Source organism: Hemiscyllium ocellatum, chromosome 23 (assembly GCF_020745735.1).
Source record: "Hemiscyllium ocellatum isolate sHemOce1 chromosome 23, sHemOce1.pat.X.cur, whole genome shotgun sequence".
Classification (NCBI taxonomy): domain Eukaryota; kingdom Metazoa; phylum Chordata; class Chondrichthyes; order Orectolobiformes; family Hemiscylliidae; genus Hemiscyllium; species Hemiscyllium ocellatum.
The window spans coordinates 31,033,011-31,057,528 of NC_083423.1; the positions used below are offsets into that span (position 1 = coordinate 31,033,011).

A 24,518-nucleotide genomic window follows, 5' to 3' on the forward strand; every position below is an offset into this window, starting at 1 on the left:
GGAGGGTTTGAGCTATAGGGAGAGACTGAATAAGCTGGGGCTGTTTTCCCTGGAGTGTCGGGGGCTGAAGGGTGACCTTATAGATGTTTATAAAACCATGCAGGGCATGGATAGTGTAGACAGATAAGGTCTTTTCCCTGGGGTGGAGGCACTACAGAACTAGAGGGTTTAGGATGAGGGACAAAAAATTTGAAAGGGACCTAAAGAGCATGTTTTTCACTCAGAGGGTGCTGCACGTATGAAATGAGCTGCCAGAGGAAGTGGTGGAGGCTGGTACAATTACAACATTTAAAAGGCATCTGGATGAATATATGAATAGGAAGGATTTAGAGGAATATGGACCAAGTGCTGGCAGATAGGTTGTGATATCTGGTTGGCATGGATGATTTGGACTGGACTGAAGGGTCTATTTCCGTGCTCGACATTTCTGTGATATAACTCTATAAATTTACTGAAACAGGTCATGAGAAATAGAGAATACACATTTGTTTTACTGTGTTTACAAATAATTCCAGTCTAAAAACAGATAATGTTGCTTTCAGATGACTTCAGGCTTACCGGTGCAATCAGCATATTGAAATGGGTAATTTACAATTCTGCAAATGCTCCACAAAGTTCAAGCACTGACCAAGGTCAGATGAATGCAGATGATACTGAAGGACCTAAAGCAACCTTGGTAACAGGTAAAGTGCACTGATTCTTTATCTGTTCAGATTCAGTAAAGAGTTCATTTTTTGATATCCTACATAACCTTGTCCCTTGTCAATCAATAAACAGTTTCACGTACCCATGGTTACGTTCAATGTCCTAGTCTCTTTTTGGCTCTTTGTGAAAGGAAATTGTAAAGACTACCAATTAGGAAATCTTTCCTCCTCTCCATTTTAACTATTGTAAAGTTCTGCCTAGTTCTAGATACAACCTTAAGAGGAGATATTCTCCAAGCATTTACCATACATCTCCACAAAATCTTAAAGTTCAATAAGATCATTTCTCATTCTTCTCAGCCCAATGAGTGCAGACAAACCTACTCAACCATTCTTCATAATGCAACTCTTTCTTCCACAGGAATCAGGCTAGTGAACTTCCTTTGTACTGTGTCTAATAAAAGTGCACACCTCCTTAAGTAAGGAGACCACGACTCTTCATAGTACTTCATGTGATGTTTCAGCAATTCAATAGCAGCAGCAAGACTTTTTAACTTTTTTCTTACCTAGTCCCCCTTACAACAAACACCAAGCGCTGAAAATTGCAAGAAACCAGTGAAGTGGCTTTTTTGTTGAGTTTCATGGAGGGTTTGTCTCCCTAAGGCCTAGCAGACTTTTCCATGCCCTCATCTGAAACCTGGCTCATTAATGACACATCAAGCCTCTGCAGTGCCCCTCTTGTCCAATGCTAGCTTGATTATCCCACTTGCTGTAAATGAAAATATTGACTACTGCCAGAATACCTTAGAATCACTGCCAATGTGATAATTAAAAGGACACTGTGCACCAGATCAAGGTTTGGCAGTCCAGAACTGCCTTGCATTGAAAAAGACATTCACCCAAACATGGCAGTCCAAAGGAAATCAGGACTATTTACCTTCCTAATTACTCATTACACCTGCAAACTAACATTTTGTATGTAGACACTGGATGCTTCAGCATTCAGCCTTCTCTCTCTTTTAAATAAATTCTGTTTTTCATTTATTCTTGCCAAAGTGGACAACCTCAATCTTCCTGTGTATTACTCATCTGCTATTTTCTTTGCCCACTCACAACCTTCTATATTTATATCCCTTGGCAGATTCTCCTTACAAGTTCAGGAGAAGAATCATATCAGATTGGAAACATGAGCTCTGTTTCTCTCTCCACAGATCTTGCCAGACCTGTTGAGTTTCGCCAGCACTTTTGATTTCAAGTATCCACTGTATTTTGCTTCGATAAGAAAATGGTTTATATTAAATTATATTGAAATTCATCCAAAATCACAGATTGAAAGCAAACTTTTATCAGGGAACACAAGGGCCTCAGGGTCAGGCCTCTCGTGTGCCACACAGGAGGGGCTACGTTAGACCCCAGGCAAGGCAGGTGTTCAGAGAACAGGCTCAGGGGGCACAATTGCCAATCCTTGTTCCTTCGTTACAGAACTCAGACCTGCTATGTGCATCTCAGTGGCAATATTACTGTTCTTATCCTCCCTGAATCCCTCTTTGTCCCCCTCTCTAAATACCCAAATGGCATGTTCATTCAATTGGTTGGCATGGTAGTTCAGTGGTTAGCACCGCTGCCTCACGGTGCCAGCAAATCCAGCCTTGGTCAACTGGCTGGGTGGAATTTGCACATTCTCCTCATGTATGTGTGGGGTTCCTCTGGATGTCCAGGGAGGGACAAGTTAGGTGGATTAGACATGGGATTGCAGGGTTATAGGCATAGGGTAGCAGGGTGAATCATGGGATGCTTTTCAGATGATAGGTATGGACTTGATGGGCCAAATGTGCTGCTTCCACAGTGTAGGGATTCTAAGATTCTATGAACCCAATGCATGATCATTCTCTTGATCAAGCTGTCTCCTCTTGTCTGCGTATTCCACTGGTTTGAGTTTAATGCTCTATACACAACCTTTAGAATCTTTTGTTTCAAATTGTATCCAAGATTTCATGATTGCAATACCCAACTCTATTGTTAATTCCAAACTAATTAGCCACAGTACATTCTAGTTTATGGAATATTTATTTGCCCTTTCTCAGAATGTGGAAAGCCCAACAAAACAGCATGTCAGTTATCCACCGCACTCATCGAAACTGCTATCAAAGTGTGTGAAGAGTTTTTGCAAACTCTGATGCGTGCTGGAAAATATTTTGAAGTGAACATCTCACCAATACTCAGCCAAAAGGATTGGGCAAATCTAATTGAACAACATTACTCCCTCATTCGGTAAGTAAGCACAAGCTGTAATAGTTATTATTTGAATTGTATAGACATTTTCTCAGCTTGCACTAGTGTGATGGATGAATGGTCTGTTAACACGGTAATTATTTACCTGGTAAAGAAGGAAACAAGAACTGGTCACCTTTCCACAAAGCTTTATACATATTTCCTAGTCCAGTATAAATAGAGGTCATTATACTCTTTATAGACTAATCCCTTTCCTGTGGGAAACTGGTTCTTAATTTATACTCTATTTAAACATCAACTGCTCCTAATCCCACCAGTAACATGCACCTATCGACATTCACTTAGCTCAGCATTTGTAATACTAGCATGGTCTGTTTTTACATTGTATGTTTTCCATCTTTCTGTGTCAACTTTGGCCATGAATTTCCATTTTGGATTCACCCTGACCTCTTGCTGTCACCTTGCTGAAGAGTAACAGAAGTGGAAAAAGATTTAAAAACCACAAATCAGCAGAAAATATGTCTGTGTCATTTATTTGCCCACATCATTAAACATTGAATATTAAATTACAGCAATTTTAGTTGGTACATTTCATGTACAATTATTTAACTTGCTTATTCTCTTCTTTGTGTTAATTCTAAGCATGTGTTAGACATTAACTTAAATAAGTTAAAAATCATACAACACCAGATTATAGTCCAACAGATTTAATTGAAAGCACACTAGCTTTCGGAGTGACGCTGCTTCATCAGGTGATAGTGGAGGGCTCAATCTTAACACAGAATTTATAGCAAAAATTTACAATGTGATGTAACTGAAATTATACATTGAAAAATTGATTGTTAAGTGTTTCATGAATACCATGATAGTTTCACTTCTTTCATGTGTAAATCACAAAACCTTTTTTAAAAAGTTGCATTTTCAGGTTAGCTGTTAACAATGGGTGATAGCTATTCTGAGCTCAAAAACTGCATGCATTCATGTAAAACTCTGAGCTCAAAAATTGTATGAATTCATGTAAAACTCCATTATCTCACTTTTTAGATTAGAATCAATCTAAATATCATGGCATAGGCAGAGAACACAGGGGGCTAACACCTTCAGCATATTGTCTAGCTATCACCATTGTTAACAGCTAACCTGAGAATGCAACTTTCAAAAAAAGGTTTTGTGATTTACAATGAAAGAAGTGAAACTATCATGGTATTCATGAAAGACTTAACAATCAATTTTTCAATGTATAATTTCAGTTACATCACACTGCAAATTTTTGCTATAAATTCTGTGTTACGATCGAGCCCTCCACTATCACCTGATAAAGGAGCGACGCTCCGAAAGCTAGTGTGCTACCAATTAAACCTGTTGGACTATAACCTGGTGTTGTGTGATTTTAACTTTGTACACCAAATCCAACACCGGCATCTCCAAATCATAACTTAAATAAGTCAGCTTTGCATAAACTTAGCACATCCAAAGCATCTAGTGTGAGTGTGATTAGAGTTTGTTTTGTCAGTGTTGTTGTTCGTATTTTTACCATTAAATCTTTTGTTAGTTTAATTTCTTATTATGTTGTGATAAAACAGGCTGGATCGGTATTCAGCAGAAGCCGTACAGGTCCTAAGTGTGTTTTGCATTCATATCTTTTGGACACAAGTTTTCCTGGCTGCTTTTTGATTTCTAGAGTACTAGATTACTAGTACATTAATAGGCACATGTTGATCTTTAACACTGTCACTGAAGGGTTTCAACTGCTAGTTGTGCATATTTGAACTCATTATATTGTACAAGGGCAGCACTGCAGCTCAGTGGTTAGCACTATTGCTTCACAGCACCAGGGACCCGGGTTTGATTCCACCCCCAGGTAACCATCTGTGTGGATCTTGCACATTCTCCCATGTCTGCGTATGGGTTTCTTCTGGTTTCCTCCCACACTCCTATGATGTGCAGATTAGGTGGATTGGCTGTGCTAAATTGTCCCGCAATGTCCAGAGATGGGTAGCCAAGATAAAAATACAGGGTTACAGAGAGGGGGGGGGTTGGGGCTGGTTGGGATGCTCTTGGAGATTCGATGTGGTCTCGATGGGCTGAATGGCCTGCTTCCTCACTGGAGGCATTCTGTGATTCTGTTCTCTGATTCTTGTGTCTCGCTGTGAGTCTTGCATGCCCAAACCCCTGGTATATGATCACAACTCGCAAAACTATTTAATTGAGCACAGCACAACTTGTTGTGAAGAGTTTGTCCTTTCACCTTCAAAACCTGCCTTGAATGGATAGAAAAGAAATTCTTTGAGTGTTGGGAGCTTTTCTATTATGGTATGGTTCGAACATACAATTGATTGATAATATAATGCTTCGCAATTGATTTTATTAAGGTATAAGTTAATGTGTTAACTTCACTCCCCAAAGGTGGTTCAGTATTGGAAGCAGGCTGTAAACAAAATAATCGCAGAAATTCAGCAGAACTGCTATCGATTTTATGTTAAAAAGCATTAAAGGTCCATGACAGCCAGATGACATTTACTGCAAGCTATAGTGACTAATGTCAATGAAGCGGGTTGATTTCAACATGTCCAAATTAATAGATTGCATAGTCAAGGGGGAATACAATGAAAGAAAGAAAGTCAAGTAAATCACCAGGCATTTGACCCTCCATGCAGGAAGGCATCGATTATATCAGCAGACTTTGGCACATCTATGTGTGTGAAAAAAGGCAGTCACTTCAGCAGGCTGCAGCAGGAGTTACATGCATGGCTTTGTGCTCAACTTATTATCAGGTACAGTGGTCATATTGGGAAAGATACTGACTTGCTGCCAGCATCTGCAAACCAACTGGTATTACTTAAATTCTTTGAACTGCAGGAAGGTATTTGTGTGGGATGCCTGGTTCTCTGAGAGGAAGTTCCCTTACTTCTCTCTTGCAAGGGTAATCAAAATGCTGGCATCCCTGCAGAGAACGAAATAGAATTGGTGGGAGAGTGCTACTGAGGATTGTGATGTCTCCCATCACGGATCTCTCCACAACCTGCACCCCACCCCCGGAACCCCTTGCTTCCTTTCAATTGCCCCTGGCTTTTGTCTATCTTTGTTAAGCCTGTCACCCAGGCTGCTTGATTTGGCAGTGCATTGGATATTTAATACAATAAATTTAGTACAAATACTACAAGCTCTGGATGTTGGATATCTAAAATAAAAATCCAAGTGTTGAAAATGATAGCGGGTCAGACTTTATCTGCACAGAAACAGAAACAATTGAATGGCATAGTTGCATTGTTGCTGGAAAAGAAATCCAGAAACCCAGATAATGTTCGGGGGACCAGTGTTTGTATCCCACCATAGCAGATGGTGGAATTTAAATTCAATAAATACCAGGAATTAAAAATATAAATGAGCATGAAATCACTATTGATTTTTGTAAAATCCCCTCTGGTTGACTGGTGCTCTCGAGGGAAGAAAAACTGCTGCCGTTACCAGGCTTGACCACATCCACAAATATTCGCTCCCACTCACATTTTCACTACATAGCAGCAGTGTCCACCATCTACAAAATACACTGTGGAAACTCAACAAGGTTCCCTAGGCAGCTTCTTCCAAACCCATGATCACTATCATCTAGAAGAGAAGTGCATAGGAACACAGTCAGGTTCTCCTCCAATCCACTCACCATCCTGATCCTGATTTGCTCTCCCAGAGGCAAGAGGAGAATTTGCAAGTCTTGAAATGGGGTCACAGTGCACAAACATTTGTGCAGCACTGTTTTTGAGGTTGTGCACCTGGGTAGAAGAAGAGATTTCACTTTCTACTCATGACTTACAATCCAGTTGTAGATTTTAATTCGATGGTGAAGAATTCCAGCCTTGGGCGACTGTCTGTGTGGAGTTTGCACATTCTCCCGGTGTCTGCATGAGTTTCCTCCGGGTGCTCCGGTTTCCTCTCACAGTCCAAAGATGTGCAGGTCAGGTAAGTTGGCCATGCTAAATTGCCCATAGTGGTAGGTGCATTAGTCAGAGGGAAATGGGACTGGATGGGTTACTCTTCGGAGGGTCGGTGTGGACTTGTTGGGCCAAAGGGCCTGTTTCACACTGTAGGATATCTAATCTAAACAAGGTGAATATGCAAGGTTCATTTTCATGATATCTGTGTGAAAGCCGTCCCAGTGGGCAGGTGCTGCAGTATCAGCAAGTTTTCATTTCTCTGCAAATAGTTTTCTCTTTTCCAGAGCAACTGCTTTTGTTGACTTGTTTTCTTTTTAAACAAGGTGCTGCTTTGCTGTGTATACACAAGACTATCTGATTATGAATCTTATCTGTACTTGAAACCTCTGATATCTGTTTGTTAAGTGAAAAGTAAAATGTCATACTTAAGTTGTGGTTAACCAGCCCTTCTGTTTGAACTCAGGCATGTGTTCAAAATAGGTCAAGCACCTTCCTCTGAAGCTGGATATCTGAATATATCTATTGTTATGAACATATGAGATTATAACACTACATAGAGACCAAATCAAATGCTTTCATGTTTTGAGGCGTCTAGATTATTCTTTTTCCTTTTCATTTGTGTTTCTTCAGCAATGAAGCTACAATTCCTGGTTCACATAATTATTTGATTGATTGCCAGAACATTCTGAATAGACTAAAATCAGTACGTCCACAGTTGGAAATTGATGGTATCAGAAACATCTGGATTGTCAAACCAGCTGCAAAGTCACAGGGTCGAGGTAACATTCAGTCAATTTTGGTTGGCGCCATTTACATGGTTATAGTTCTGAATAAAATAGAGGACGCGATGTAAAGAAAATTAATGTTTGGACAGCTGGAAACACCTGTCGAGAAGAGTCAACATTAGTATTTCATTGTCTGAAGAGACTGACCAAATCAAACCGACGTATTTCTGTAGAACATCAAGCATGTATTAATAATGGGATTGTTTTAACGTCTAGCAGTTTTCAAGCAGACAAGGGCTCATAAACAAATCCAAACTGTGCTCACTAGTATAAATCTCAGGAGTAGGTTACTTTAAGTTTTGGGAATTAGCTGCAAGTTGGCGACCGACTCTAAACGGGTGAAAAGCAACACCTTAGCCACTTGGCAGAGTTCATGTGGCCAGAGAGTGCAAACCAATGTAGTGGAAGGTTCTCCACTAACCTGGTAAGTCACAAGGAGAGGTTTTTGGGAAAGGCTTAGCCATGACTTTCTTTATTAGTGCACACCAATTCCTGTTACTCCCAGAAAAGAATAAATTCCAATTACTCTGGATGTCGTCATCTTCCTTCCAATTGCTGGCTACCAGCCTTCCTGGTCCTCCCTGATTTAGGTTCAGGTTAAAAGATCTCTAAATTATTTAAAGTTGAAGGGCTAGCACTATCAATGTCTCCAGGTCAGCAACACAAATATTGAAAAGGAGCATATTAATATATGTTCAATAATGAATCATTCAATAATTCTTTAATTACAGTACATAACAATGACAGATAATGTAGGATTGCTTTGTGAAAGGACTGTTAGCTTATACAGTGTGACTAACATTTCCTAGAAAATAGGGCACCATTTATCAAGCTCATATCAGTTTTAAGAATCAGTTACACTGATGTAGCTCATTATAATTTAACTGTTTGATGGTCGTTTGTAAGCATTTTCTAAATGACCTTCAAACTGCATGAAACAACTAATGCAAATATTTCATAGTGTCAGTTCCATTACTAGTAACATCATTAGAAGCCTAGTCTATATGTTCGTGGCTATTTTATGGATAACACTATCAAAGGCAGTAAGGTTAGTGTGTTTAAACTCCCTAAAATTGGGATGTCAGAGTTTCTTTTTTTGAAAATACTTTCGAAATAGGTCTACTGTGAAGTATTGTGAAGTAGTAATAAGATGGTTATTTTTCTCAAATATTGATTTGATTTATTCTACAAACCACCAGAATAATGCATTTTCATTTATTTACACTTAGTTCTTGTGAGTTTTCTTGATGAGTGCATGATGGAAAGCTTCACCAAATGTCTTTTATTTCAGCAATATTCAAACAAGTACTACTAAATGACAAGAGAGTTAGAAAATGTTTAAAATCCTCATTACCTAATGAAATTCTAATGAAATTTTTTTTGAATGTTCATATTACAGGAATAAAATGTGTAGACAGGCTGGATAAGTTTCTAAAACTGAAGGACTTTGACCCTTCTTTAGAAAACACCAAGTTGGTTGTGCAGAAGTATATTGAGAAGCCTCTTCTGATTTATGATACTAAATTCGACATCAGATTGTGGTTTCTTGTCACAGACTGGAACCCAATAAACATTTGGTTCTATAAGGACTGTTACTTAAGATTTTCCACACAGCCTTTCACACTGGAAAATCTAGACAGGTAAAGCAATGAAAAAAATAAAATTGTTTCCATCATATTTGTAGGTATTTATGGCATGTTTCTGATCCAAAAAGCAAAATATCGATGATGATGGAAATCTGAAATGAAGGCAAAAGATGCTGGAAAAATTCAGCAGATCCATGATATCCTTGGAGAGATAACAAACTCTGTTTGATGGCTGCAATAGTGGCCTCATCCAGTAGCTAAAAAGCCAGGGACAATCCTGCTGGGTCATTATTGGAAGCACTGATGGAATTTAGTGTCATTAAGGCAGTTAACTGCCTATAATCAGATTTCTCTGACTTTTTAAGGACAAAAATCCCATCCAGAATTGCTGCTAGTCCCAATAGCACCACTGGGAGGGATGGTCACTTTTGGTAATGCAGGAGGGCTGCATGGAGCACCAGGAATCCTAATGAGTTGGTTGGGCTCACAAGGGCCAGCTAAGCAAACTCTGGCAAGTAGAGTGAGGAAGCCTTTGCAAACTGTGGCTCTCCACAGGCTGCTAGCTATCCAATAAGGAGGTCCCTTCTCAAGTCAGCCTGGAAGCTGCTAGCTTTTCTTGGACGGACTGTCCACATGATGCAGGCCAGTTCCTCCTCTCCCCACTGTTAGTTGAATATCAGTCACTGGAACGAAAGTGGCCACTTAAGGACCCTAATTGGCCGGAAAACCATTCCCAAGCTTTCCTGTCCTATAATATCATCCAGGAGTAGGGCACAGTAATTGGGAAGACAGCAGGTTTTCAAATCCCTGCTCCTATCTTCCTTCCCAATTCTATGGCTCCCATTCAACTCCTGAGAGGAACTGGGAATTAAAGTCCATACAATATTTCAGCTCAATAGCTTTTTGATAATCCAGAGGCTTGAGCAAATATTTGGGAGAATGTAAGTTTTAAAACTGTATCAAGCTAGTTAAACTGGAAATATTTTGATTGCAGTAAAGGTGACCAACTATTGAATTGTTGTAAAAGCCCAACTGGTTCACTGATGTCCTTTAGGGAAGGACTCTCAGCCTCACCCTGAAGTGACTAGACATTCCATGACTGCAATCGAATTCTAGTAAGAAGGGAAAGAATATGATTTCTTGGGAAAGATGGAAATAATGGTGGTATTATCTCAAAGACAAATCAAGGAACAGCCTGAATAGTCATGTTTACAGATTCATATCTAATAGCTAACTTGCCAGATTTTTCCTGCTCCTTCTCTGTTAAGTTCAGGTATACTCTGTCCATAGTAGGCAGTATATATATATGAGCCAATAGCTATCAATTGCTCAATGAAAAAATAAGCACTACTGAAAAAAAAGGAGAAAAAAGAGAGAGAAAAAAAAGCAGTGTCAGACATCCTATTCACTGTGAGAGCTACCTCTAAGGGAGCTGGATCAGTGGCAAGGACTCTCCACTGTGAGATATACAAGGTCATTGCTGCGTAGAAGGTGCACAAAAACATCTAATTTGAAATTAGAGATGTTCATTCAGCAGTCTAATAACAGCATGGAAGAAACTGGTCTTGAACCTGTTGGTACCTGTGTTTAAGCTTTTGTATCATCTCCCTGATGGAAGAGGTTGGTAGAGAGTGTAACTGGGGTCAGAGGGGTCTTTGATGTTGGTTGCCTTTCTGCAGCAATGGGAAGTGTAAATGGAATCCATGGATGGGAGGTTGGCTTGCGTGATGGTGTGGGATGTGCACACAACTTTCTGTAGTTTGTTAAGGTACAGGACAGAGCAGTTGCTGTACCAAACTGTGATGTACCCAGTGAGAATGCTTTCTATGGTGCATCTGTAAAAGTTGGTGAGGGTCCACAAAAACATAATTTTCCTCAGCCTCATGAGGAAGAAGAGGCATTGTGGTGCCTTCTTGACCATCACATCCAAGTGGGAGGACCAGGACAGATTGTAGGTGACTCTCATTCCCAGGAACTTGACGCTTTTGACCCTCCCCATTGCAGTTTTATTTGATGTAGCTAGGGGAGTGTCCTCCTCCTTTCTTCCTGAAGTTGATAATCAGTTCTTTAGTTCTGCTGACATTGAGGCAGAGATTGTTATCTTTGCACCACGACACCAAGCATTCTGTCTGCTTTCTGTATTCTGACTCACTGTTTGCTATCCAGTGAATTTGTGGGTGATGCACGGATGAAATTTGGCCACACAGTCATGAATGTACAGGATGATCATGCATCCTTGCAGGGTGCTGGTGTTGAGGAATGTTGTGGAGGAGCTGCTGTTGTCTATCTTCACTGATTGCGGACTGTGCATCAGGAAGCTGAAGATCAAGTTGCAGAGTGCAGAGCAGAGACCTAGGTATCAGAGTTTGGAGATTAGTTTTGTTGGGATGATAGTGTAGAAGATAGAGCTGTAGTCACTAAGTAGAAGCCTGACATAGGTAACCTTATTATCCAGATGTTGCAGCAATGAGTATAGGGCCAGGGAATTGGCATTTGCCGTGGACTTATTGTGCTGTTGAGCAAATTGTAAGGGTTCGAGGAAGGCTGGGAGGTTTGATTTGATGTGAGCCATGACTAATGTCTTGAAGCACTTTGTAGTTATTGGAGGAGCTAAGGGAGGGGATGGTGAGGTGATGGTGTTTCCTCAGCTGAACTAACACTCTGCCTTTTGATGACATTTGAGGTGGCTCAGTGGTTAGCACTGCTGCTTCACAGCACTAGGGTCCCAGGTTCGATTCCAGCCTCGGGCGACTGTCTGTGTGGAGTTTGCACATTCTCCCTGTGTCTACATGGGTTTCCTCCGGGTGCTCCAGTTTCCTCCCTCAATCCAAAGATGTGCAGGTCAGATGAATTGCCCATGCTCAATTGCCCATAGGTTAGATGTGTTAGTCAGAGGGAAACGGGTCAGTGTGGGCTTGTTGGGCCGAAGGGCCTGTTTCCACACTGGAGGGAATATAATCTAAGCTAAATGCAGCATGTAGATGAGTAACAGGGAGAATGCGAATGATAGATCCTTGAGAACACCTGAGGTAATGGTGGAAGAAGTGAAGCCATTGCAGCTGATTTGTCTCATACCAGGGCCCAGTAACTTCAGTTGGTTCATCAAAGATGCATGACAAAATGCAGCAAGATCTGGACAATATCCAAGCTTGGCTGAAATGTAGCAAGTAACATGCGTGTCATACAAATGCCAATAAGAAACAATCTAAATGCTGTCTCTTGACATTCTAGAGCGTTACCATTATGGAATCCCCCATTAAAACCATTGACCTAAAACCGAACTGGATTATAAACATAATGGGTACAAGAGCAGGTCAGAGCTTGGGTTGCTGCAGCAAGTAACCTACCTCATGACTCCCCAAAACCTGTCCAACATCTACAAGGCACACGTCAGGAGTGTGATGGAGTACTCCCCCATGGATGAGTGTAGCTCCAAAAAGATTCAGTGTGCATCATCTACAAGACACACTGGAGACATTTTGATCAAGCTTCCTGACATTACATCTGCAGAACCCATGACACTACCAACTGGAAGTGAAAAGAGAGCAAATACTTGAGAATATCACCAACTGCAAGTTTCCCTCCAATTCTCTCACTATCCTGACTTGTAAATATATCGTCATTCCTTCAAAATCCTGAAATTTTGTTCCTGGAAAGCATTGTGGATCTACTACAGTGCATGGACTGCAGAAGTTCAAGGTAGCTCACTACTATCCATTTAAGGACAACTAAGGATGGGTAATAGATTCCGAGCCAGTGACATCCATGTCTCTCAAGTGAATTTTAAAAGAAGAAAGAAGCCACCCTTTGATGCTTGCACATAGCTAAGCTTCATTTGAAATACATAAGTAACATCCACACCCCACATCCTGAGAGTGAATAAGAAATCTGTTTTATCATGAACATGCCATAACAGGAATTTAATTGTGACATGTTTCGATAAGAGATTGGAACATAAACTGTAACTTAGGAATAGCGATTATAGCTATGAAAGGCATTGCAGGCAAGAAATGCATATTACCGAAATAACAGCCTTTCTTGGTGATAAGATCAGGAATATATCAAAGCACAAATCATGTTAGGGGATTTCCTATGGTTCAGCTGACAATGAGTCAACAAACTTGCTTCATTATAATTGGAATTGGCCCTGGGCAAAATAAGGGTAAAACAGACACTTTTTTTTCCTCTCAGTTTTATATCTTGTTGACTTGCTTCTTTATAATTGCTTTCCCTTGTCACTTTCTGTGCAAACCTGGTTGTCTTCGATTCTTTGGCTCCTCTGTCTGACTGTGCTTAGTGCTGACATTCTTTTTGTTTGCTTTGTACTGTCTGCCTATTTGTCCCTGAACATTTTAATTAATGCAATAGCTGGAGGGACACAGGGCTTGGGAGGGATTTGGGATGAATGTTTGATCTGCAAATACCCATGCAGGATAGAATTCAGGTGCTGGGGGCTTGAAAGCATGCAATGGGATTAAACGTGGATATTCCTGATGAAGGGCTTTTTGCCCGAAACGTCGATTTTCCTGCTCCATGGATGCTGCCTGACTTGCTCTGCTTTTCCAGCACCACCCTAATCTAGATATTGAAAGGTGTGCCAATGTGGAGAGGGTCTGGGATTACTCAAGGGAATTTAGAAGCACTGAGGCAGCTTTAGGATTTAGCAGTTCTGAGGAGAGCTGGGGCTTGGGGACAGTGTCAGGGTACCAGTGTTGGGAAGCCCAACAGAATGCATCTGGGGTCTGCTTGCACTTTGAAGAAGTGGTTCTGACGTTTTAGCAAGGCAGGAAGCATTTCAAAAAAGATGATCATTTCAGGAAGGTGCATAGGAGCAGTAGAAAAAAGACCAGGATTAGAGCACAGACAACCGACAGCATTGTTGCAGAGGCAACAGAAAAAGTTCTCAGAGCAAGTCCTTGAAAAGGATTCAGATGTACAAAGAACAAAGGACATTTGCAGCCCAGGAACAGGCCCTTCAGCCCTCCAAGACTGTGCCAATCCAAATCCACTATCTAAACCTGTCACCTACTTCTGAAGCAACTATATCCCTCTGCTCCCCACCTACTCATGCACTGTCCAGATGCATCTACCGTGCCTGCCTCCACCTCCTCTGCTGGCAATGCGTTCCAGGCACCTACCACCCTCTGTGTGAAGTACTTGCCATGTGTATCCCCTTTAAACTTTTCACCTCTCACCTTGAAAGTGTGACCTCTCATTATTTAATCCCTCACCCAGGGAAAAAGCTTATCTCTATCTCCCCTGTCTATAACTGTCATGATTTTGTAGACGTCAATCAGGTCCCCCATCAATTTTCTTTTTTCTAATGTAAACAATCCTAACCTATCAACCTCTCTCCATAGCTAGTACCTTCCATACATTAACATCCTTGTAAATCTTCTCTGCACTCTCTCCAAAGCGTCCACATTCTTTTGGTAATGTGGCGACCAGAACTGTACACTGTATTCTAAATGTGTCTGAACCAAAGTCTTGTACAATTTTAACATGACCTGCCAGCTGTTATACTCAATACACCATCCGATGAAGGCAAGTATACTATATGCCTTCTTGACTACTCTATCCACCTGCACATCAACCTTCAGAGTACAATGGACCTGAACTCCCAGATCTCTCTGCTCATCAGTTTTTCCCAAGGCTTTTCCGTTTACACTATTGTTTGCTCTAGAATTAGGCTTCCTGAAGTGCGTTACCTCACATTTGCCTGGATTGAACTCCATTTGTCACTTCTCTGCCCAACTCTCCAGTCTATCTATATCCTCCTGTATTCTTTGACAGTACCCTATGCATTCTGCTCTTCCACAAATTTTCGTGTCATCTGCAAACTTGCTGATCGAACCAACAATGCCCTCTTCCAGATCATTTATGTATATTACAAACAAAAGTTGCCCCAGCACTGATCCCTGTGGAACACCACTGATCACCTTTCTCCACTCCAAGAAACTCTCTTCAACTAATATTCTCTGTCTCCTGTTGCTCAACCAGTTCTTTATCCACCTAGCAAGAACACCGTGCACACCATGTGACTTCACTTTCTCCATTAGTTTACCATGGGGAACCTTATCAAATGCCTTACTAAAACCCATGTATATGACATCTACAGCCCTTCTTCATCTATCAAATTGATCACTTCCTCAAAGAACTCTATTAAGTTGGTAAGGCACAATCTCCCCCGCACAAAACCATGTTGCCTATTACTGATAAGCCCTTTCTTTTCCAAATATAAATAAATTTTATCCCTCAGTACTTTCTCCAGCAACTTTCCCACAACTGATGCTGGGCTCACTGGTCTGTAGTTACCCAGAATATCCCTACTACCCTTCTGGTACAGGGGACTACATGAGCAACTCTCCAGTCCTCCAGCACCTCACCTTTTTTGTAAGGATGCTACACAGACATCTGATGGAGCCCCAGCTATTTCATTTCTCACCTCTCTCAGCAACCTGGGATAGATCCCATCTGGTCGTGGAGATTTGTCCACCTTAATAAACTCTAGCCTACCCGACACATTTTCCCTCCTTATGTCAACGTGATCCAGAGTAATCAAACTTCTATCTCTAATCTCAACACATCCCTCTCCTCAGTGTGTATTAACAATCGTAGTGATCATCACTGCATTGAAGGCACAAGGAGATTGGCTGCAACGTTAACATGAATCTCCTCTCACCTTACTTCATCTTATCCTATCTCCATATCCTTCTATTCTTCATAATGTGTGTACAGCCTTGAAAGAGAGTGCAGAAGCAGTAAGGCCTGGATATAGATATACAGAAGCCATTGAATTTCACAGAACAGGTTGAGAAGGTACGGAATAACTCATTCAGTAATCTCAAATTTGTTTTAGTGGGGCAGTACAAGGAGGTTATGTTGAAATTGTATAAGCCTAAGCTGGAATATTGAATCCATTTCTAGGCACTGGACTTTAGGAAGGCTATGATGTTATGACACAGGGTAAACCCTCCAGCTTAATTTCAACCAGCAAGACAGAAAAGATTTATCACATGCAGTAATATGTGAAAATTCTAGAGGCCAAGAACTATTTAAAGTACAAATTAACAACTTTATTTCTTAAAGTATAACAGAGAATAATTAACTCACTATTATTTACAATTTCTTCCTCTAACCTATCTTTTACCTTTCCCTCGATAATACTAGTCTGATAAAAGCCCTGATTAAGATTTACTCAAAAATTCAAATTTCAAAACCAGCCAGCTGTCAAATCTTCTCTTTGTAGATTTGTTCTCCAGGTCCGTGTTGATGTTTGTCTCTGTGCAAACTCCTTCTCTATTCAGCTACCTCTCATACAATTCTGACGAGCAGTCTACATCTGTTAGTCTTTTGGCAGTTCTCTCTCAACTATTCAATTTTCCATGGTCTGTACCCCCAAAGCATCAGATTGTGTCACTGGCTTTTAATATTGTCAATATGTTAAATTCAAACTTGATTGGTGGTTTTATTTTAGAGTATAATTTAAACTGATTGGCCTAATTTGAAATTTGTTTTTGTATCCAGGCAAAGAGCTGCACTAGCTGCTGGACAAAAAGGTTACATTGTATCTTGTTCAGAACACTTGGTGCTGTCAGGTAGTCATGGTAGCTTTTAACTTTTTTAAAGGTACAGTACACTCACATCGTCATAACAATGAAGGCAAGTGAAGAATGCACAAAAGATTTGAGTGAATGGTTCCTGTGATGAGGGACCTCAGTTATGAAGATAGACTAGAGAAGTTAGGACTGTTTTCCCTGGAGAAGAGAAGGCTCTGAGGAGATTTGTTTAGGTATTCAAAATCATCAGGATTCCGGGCAAAGTAGTTGTGCAGAAACTGTTCCCATTCGTGAAAGGATCAAGAATAAGAGGGCACGGATTTAAAGTAATAAATGAAAGAAACAGAGTAATATTAGAAAAAGAATATAAGAACATAAGAACTAAGAGCAGGAGAAGGCTGTGTGATCCTTTGAGCCTACTCCACCACTTAATATATCAAGACTAATCTTTTCATGGACTCAGATCCACTTACTGGCCCTCTCACTGTATCCCTTAATTCCTTTATTGTTCAAAAAATTCTATCTTACTTTTAAAAACATTTACTGAAGAAGCATCAACTATTTCACTGGACAAGGAATTCCATAGATTTACAACCCTCTGGGTGAAGAGGTTCCTTCTCAGTTCAGTCCTAAATCTGCTCCCTCTAATCTTGAGGCTATGCCCTCTTGTCCTAGTTTCACCTGCCAGTGGAAACATCCTCCCTCCTCTATCTTATCTGTTCCCTTCATAATTTTATGTTTCTATAAGATTCCACCTCATTCTTCTGAATTCCAAAGAATATAATCCCAGCCTACTCAGTCTCTCCTCCTGAAACAACCCCTCCTCAACTCCGGAATCAACCTAGTGAACCCACTCTGCACCCCCTTCAGTGCCAGTACATCCTTTCTTAAGTAAGGAGAGCAAAACTGTACTCAGTACTCCAGGTGTGGCCTCACCAGCAACCTGTACAGCTGCAACATAACCTCCCTGCTTTTAAACTCAATCCCTTTCGCAATGAAGGACAAAATTTCATCTGCCTTCCTAATTACTTGTTGTACCTGCAGACAAACCCTCTGTGATTCATGCACAAGGGCACCCAGGTCCCTCTGCATAGCAGCATGCTGCAACCTTTTACCATTCAAATAATAATCCTTTTTACTATTACTCCTACAAAAATGGATGACTTTGCATTTACTAACATTGTATTCCATCTGCCAGACCTTTGCCCATTCATTCAAAGTATCTGTGTTCCTCTGCAAAGTTTCACAGTCCTCTGCACACTTTGCTCTGCCACTCATCTTTCTGTCAAAGTTTACAGATGACACTCTACATGTGGTGCCCAACTCTAAATCATCTATGTAACTTGTGAATAATTGCAATCCCAACACCGATCCCTGAGGCACACCACTAGTCACTGATTGCCAACCAGAATAGTGCTCATTTATCCCCACTCTTTGCTTCTGTTAGTCAACTAGTCCTCTATTAATGCTAATAGTTCACCCGTAATGTCATGAATCCTTATGTTATGCAGCTTTGTCATATGTGGAGGGGTTAAGGCTTGGAATGCATTACCTGACAATGTTTAGTTTAGGGATTTAAATGGGAATTAAATGGTTAACAGAAGAGAAAGCATGCATAGGGTTATGGAGCAAAGGCAGAAAAATGGTACTGAGTGAGATACTCAATTAGAGAGTCAATACTCTCAGTATGGGCGGAATGTCCTCCTCCTACTCTGTAGCAGGATTCTATGATTCTAATTCTGGGATACCAACCAGCAGTGGCATCAGGATGCCACAAAATGCATGTGACTACATCAGGGGTGTGTATAACCGTTGAATAGCTTGAATAGGAGGCAAGAAAGTGGCTCATTCTTTATATAGAATCGGTCATTTTGAAACCCAAGCTACATATGCATAGTTTGAAACCATTGCATGATAATAGTTGCTGCCAGCACTGTAAAAGCCTGAAGTGAGCCTATTTCCACTTGCTTACTTTGCCCTGCAAATATTTATGGACACGAAATGGGACTTACATTCCCATCGGTGAGAATGACCCACATCTGAGAGATGTTGGGCATGCAAATGGCTATTAGCTCTCTTTTCCCAGCAACAGCATTGAGAGTAGTGGTCATCTATCATCAGAACCCTCTCATCCTTTCTCTCTCGTATGCTTGTTTACCTTCACTTTAATGCTAATGACCTGAGTACCTCAGTAAGACATTGAGATGGCAGCAGTCATGGGTCCCACTGCTCTTTTGGTGTGCTAAATTTAACATTACTGTCATCATGTGGAAATTAAAAGAAAATATTGTTTATGGGATGTGGGGTCACTGGCTGGATTAGCATTTATTGACCAACCCAAAATGTCCAGTGGGCAGTGAGAGTCAATCACATTGCCACAGGTCCGGGGTCATGTGTAAGCCAGACAGGTAAGAAGGGCAGATTTCCTTCTCTAAAGCACTTTAGTAACAGAATTTTATGACATTTGAAAGTCATGTTTACACAAGCTTTTAATTCCAGATTTTCATTTAATTCAAATCTCACCATTTGTCATGATGATGTTTGAACCTTTGTACTTATAACATTTGCTTTGACAGTAGACACACCACCAGAAATACTTTCAGTGCTGTATTAGGAAAATGATATTTTAAAATTATGGAGCTTAGTTTGCAAAATCTCAAGTAAAATGAATGCAATGCTGTTTATTTTTCGGCAGTTCAGTGCACCTCTGCAACAATGCCATTCAGAAGCGATTAAAGCCCTCTGCCAATCGTAACCCACTAGTGCCAAAAGAGAGCATGTGGTCAAGTAATCAGTTCCAAGACTATTTAAGAATTAAAGGCCATGGGAACATCTGGCAGGAGACTGTCTACCCTTCCATGAAAAAGGCTATCATTTGTTCTTTGGTGACAGTTCAGGCCATTGTACAAGCACGCAAAAACAACTTTGCACTATATGGTGCTGATTTCTTGCTGGGAGAAGATTTTAAACCCTGGCTAATTGAGATCAACTTGAGTCCAAGCATGTCACGTTCTACATCTGTTACTGCAATATTGTGTGCTAATGTACAGGAAGACACAATCAAAGTAGTAATTGACAGAAAATATAATAGCAAGTGTAATATTGGACGTTTTGAGTGTCTGTCTAAACAGGTAAGGCTACCTTACATCCGTTGCTACATTTTTCGGAATAAGCATTGCTATGTCTGGGATTATAATGTTTTCAAATGTCTGTAGTTGCGTAATGTCAGTCTCGCAAGTAGAAATGACTACACATCATAATTGTTGTGGTTTGTTCTTAAATATTAGGTGCTTGATCTCTTTGAACTAAAATTCATAATTTCATTGTCCTGCTTTAGAGTGAAATGAACTGCACTTATGTTCTTTCACCTGTGAATATTGTTGTTATTTTAGCTGATTTTCTTATTGGTCAAGTTAGATTGCAGACTGAAACCTGGCTTGATAGAACATATTTTGAGTATTTTTTAATAATAATGAAGTATCTTTCACAAAGGCATAAGCACACAATGCTGCAGATTTGGTTTTAACAATAAAACAGAAATTTATTATGCAACAGAAAAGCAGATAAAATAATATAAAACCAAGTTACTTGCGTATAACACAATTTAAAATCTTTAAAAACACAGTAAAAATGCAATCCTATCAATCTCAACATCATCACTTTACATACTCAAACATCATCGAGCAATTGCGTGTCTCCCACCTTTGTTAGTTTAATGTAACTGTTTCTTTCAATTCCTGGTCTTGAACATTAAATGGTCTCTTCCTTCATCAGTCATACAACCGAGCTTAGACCTTCTCAATTTTGAGTAACTTCTTCAGGATTCTAACCCAACACTTTTGATCTGGAACTTTCAAATGAAAATCTTTACACTGAGGTAATGTATTCCTTAAAAGGTTTCATTTCTTTCTTCAGGCGATATGAGGTGGTGTGGTGGCTCAGTGATTAGCACTGCTGCCTCACAGCACCAGGGTCCCAGGTTCAATTCTCACATCAGGTGACTGTCTGTGTGAAGTTTGTACATTCTCCCCATGTCTGAGTGCTCTGGTTTCCTCCCATAGTCCAAAGATGTGCAGGTCAGGTGAATTGGTCATGCTAAAGCATTAGTCAGAGGGAAATGGGTCTGGGTGGGTTACTCTTCAGGAGCCCAGGGTGGGCCGAAGGGCCTGTTTCCAAACTGTAGAGGATCTAATCTACTGTTTCACACATCTAACTTCCACTGGCACATTTGTGTAAAGATTTTCAACCTATGGGCTTTTCTCTTAAGCAAAAACAAAATCCTTCTAAACCAAAAGGAAGCTAATATTCCTCATTGTTTACTCTGGCCACTTGTAAAGCTCTCCCAGTGCAAACAAATCCCTATAATCATCCCAGATACTCAATCTCTCATACTGTATTAAAAAATAATGAGTCTAGAAATGCTGACAAATTAATTATTAACCACCCCCCCGTTGTGGGGAAAAACACCAGTCTCAGAGTCAGAATCAGGATTCAATGACAGAGTTTATTGCACAAGGAAATATTGGAGCTCCAGGGAGAGAAAGACACCAACAGCACAGTGGTCAGCTGCAAGTCTTCTCTCAACCCAGAGCACATGTCAAGATACTTTTATGCATCTTGTGATACAATAGGTCAGTGATGAGATTCTTGTCTTTGTAACATGGTTTGTTTATGGCAATCAATGCAGAATTGTTGATAGTTTTGATATAGGCTTTGTCAGTTCCAGCGCACCCTTTGTTAATTTGTGCATGGTCTTTGTCAGTTTCTATGTCTGCACAGATGTCCTGAGAAGGATGATGACTGCAGCCCTGGCTATTAGCATTTCGTATTGAATCCATATCAAGCTGGTAGCATTTCTATAAGAGGTGTTGGCTCGACCCAGACACTTCGGCGGGCAGCTTTTCTTAATCATGTGTATTTTCTCCCCCACCCACCTTAAACTAATCAACTGGATTGTGAGTGCATTGTGCTGGCATTCTGGTGGCCCCAGGCAGTGTCTGTATCTGCTCTGCTGTTTCTCTCCATATTGTGATCCGGTGGCCATCTTGCATGTCAAGTTGGCCAACTAATGGCTCAGGGGCCATCTTATGTGTCCGTATACCTAATGTCACCCTGTCCTGTGCCACCTCCCTCTTCACCCTCATGCATACAGACCAAAAAAAAGTCACCTTAATTCATACTGCATCTGCTCTAATTACTCACCCACAGTGCTTGTGAAATTTGTTGTTTTCTCATTCTGTAATATGACCAAGCCCTTTGCGTTTGCATTGACTGACATATATCCTCATTATCTGCACTATTTCCAGGAAAGAAAATACCTCAGCAAAACAGCTCATTCTCTTCAAGCAACAATCCTGTCCAAAGACAAGTAGGATTGTTTAATGTTTCTGGCTCAATCTTAATGCATCAAAGAAATTCTGGGAATTTGATTTTTATTCAGCTGTGGATGGTGTCTGCCTGTAGTTCTTGATGATCTCACGTCCCATATATTCTGAAGCCATTAAAGAATCCTGATATTTAATTTCTTAAATATTTTAGAATGTATACATTTTTCTCATTGATTGAGCGGTTCCTATTTTTATTTTCTTTTTTTCAGGTACAGGTTTTGGGAAACAGCTATTGATTAAAAAAAAATGTATTTGTACTGTTGGTGGGACTGCACTCTGACATAAGCATAATGGGAAGATTATTAATCGTTATGTATCTGACAAAACATTCCTAGTTGTACACTGCATATTCCAACTTCAGAAGGCAAAGATTCGCAAGGCCCAATTTTAAGCCATTGAAAACCTACAGCCATGAGCAGTGTTAGAATTGGGTCTGAGCACATGGTCTTTATTACCATCATGTAACTTTTGGGATTATCTGTAAGGCCTTTTTGTAGGTGTCTCATGGTTGGGGGTGGAGGGATTGAGTAAGTAGCAGGACAGGGTTAAGCTTCCCTAGTGGCTATTGGAGGACATCTCCTTATTTGCATAAAGAACATTAAAATTAAAGAAAATCTTCTTTGGGTTTCTTTTCACAATTCTGTTGGTCTGCCAAGAAACTGTTGGTACAAATTGTATTTGGTTCTTGATGATAATACTTCAAACATCACACACACATTAAAAAACACCTTGCCATCTTTGGGTAGGTGCCTTTAACATTTGAAACGTAGAAATAGAAAATATGTGAAGGAGTAGACCACTGGGTGGAAGAGGTAGAGAGAAGAATTGAGAAATTGGTGTCCAATATAGAAACATAGAAGATAGGAGCAGGAGGAGGCCATTCGGCCCTTGATCATGTTCATGGCTGATCGTCCAACTCAAGAGCCTAATCCTGCTTTCTCCCCAGAACCTTTGATCCCAATTGCCCCAAGTGCTATATCTAGCTGCCTCTTGAATGCATTCAATGTTTTGGCATCAACTACTTTCTGTGGTAAAGAATTCCACAGGTTCACCACTCTTTGGGTGAACAAATGTCTCCTCATTGCCATCTTAAATGGTCCACCCCCAATACTCAGACTGTGACTGCTGGTTCTGGACACACCCACCATTTGGGAACATCTTCCCTGCATCTACCCTGTCTAGACGCGTTAAAATTTTATAAGTCTCTATGAAATTCTCCCCCCCCCCCCCCCCCCCCAGTGAAAACAATGCTAACCTAGTCAGTCTCTCCTCATGTGTCAGTCCTGCCATCCCCAGAAGCAGCCTGGCAAACCTTGCTGAATGCAGACTACAAATTCCTGTCTAAAGTCATCGCCAACTGTGTCAGGTCTGCTCTGAGATTGAACAAATCTGCTCTGTACCAGGCAGGACGATCTCTGAGAACTTTGCGCTCCTCAGGGATACGGTCATCCACATGCAGGACAGGGCAGGGGGTGGACATCTGCCTCAGCAGCCTGGACCAGGAGAAGGCCTTTGAGAGGATATTGCACGCATATATGTGGGACATGCTGTCCAAATGGGCTTTGGGGAAGGAATCACAATTGCATCCGTCTGCTCTACATGAACATCGTTAGCACACTCTCAATTAATGAACAATAATCAGAAAGCTTCCTGCTCAGATCCAGAATCAGACAGGGCTACCCACTCTCTCCTGCCTTGTTTGTGTGTCGTATAGAGCCATTTACTGAGTCCATCAGGAAGGATATGAGCCTGAGAGGGGTGACTATTCCAGGCAGCAGAGGCCTGCAAGTCAAAGCCACCCTATACATGGGTGATGTCGCCGTTTTCTGCTCAGATCTGCTGTCAGTGCGCAGACACATGAGCATCTGTGACCACTTTGAACTGGCCTTGGGTGCCAGGATAAGTGAAGACAGGAGCAAGGCCAAGGTTTTTGGGAACTAGGCGGACTGGTTCGCTGTCAGGGCAGATCTCCTGAAGGTGCTGGGAGTATGCACAAAATCTTGGGAGGAGCGCATTGCTAAAGTGAAGCAGAAATTGGTCTTTTGAGAGCACTACTCCCTCTCCATTGTGGATAAAAACCTGGTTATCAGGTGTGAGACACTCTTGCACTGCTCTTACATGTGTTGCAAATCTGGCCCATACCCCAAAACTGCACTGTTTCAGTCACCCAAGCCATTTTCCTTTTCACCTGGAAGTCTAAGATAGACTAGGTCTGCGGGAACTCCACGCACAAACCTCTGGAAAAGGGTGGGAAGAAAGAATGTACCCAATGTTGCCCTCATTCTGATGGCCACCATTGTGTGCGGTTGCATCAAGCTGTGCATAGACCCTCATTACATAAACATCAACTGTCACTACGTACTGAGGTTCTACTGGCCCCAGTGTTGCAAAGG

General features: G+C 40.9%; 1 protein-coding gene across 1 annotated transcript in view; it reads left to right on the forward strand.

Moving 5' to 3' along the window:
- LOC132826604 (protein monoglycylase TTLL8-like) overlaps positions 1 to 22,361 on the forward strand; it is a 65,128-nt gene extending 42,767 nt beyond the window's left edge. The window contains exons 8-13 of the mRNA XM_060842560.1: positions 543 to 683; positions 2,729 to 2,915; positions 7,439 to 7,587; positions 8,993 to 9,233; positions 19,434 to 19,869; positions 22,335 to 22,361. Coding sequence (XP_060698543.1) covers positions 543 to 683; positions 2,729 to 2,915; positions 7,439 to 7,587; positions 8,993 to 9,233; positions 19,434 to 19,869; positions 22,335 to 22,361 — 1,181 coding nt within the window. The remainder of the gene's footprint in view (positions 1 to 542; positions 684 to 2,728; positions 2,916 to 7,438; positions 7,588 to 8,992; positions 9,234 to 19,433; positions 19,870 to 22,334) is intronic.
- Positions 22,362 to 24,518: the final 2,157 nt, after the last annotated feature.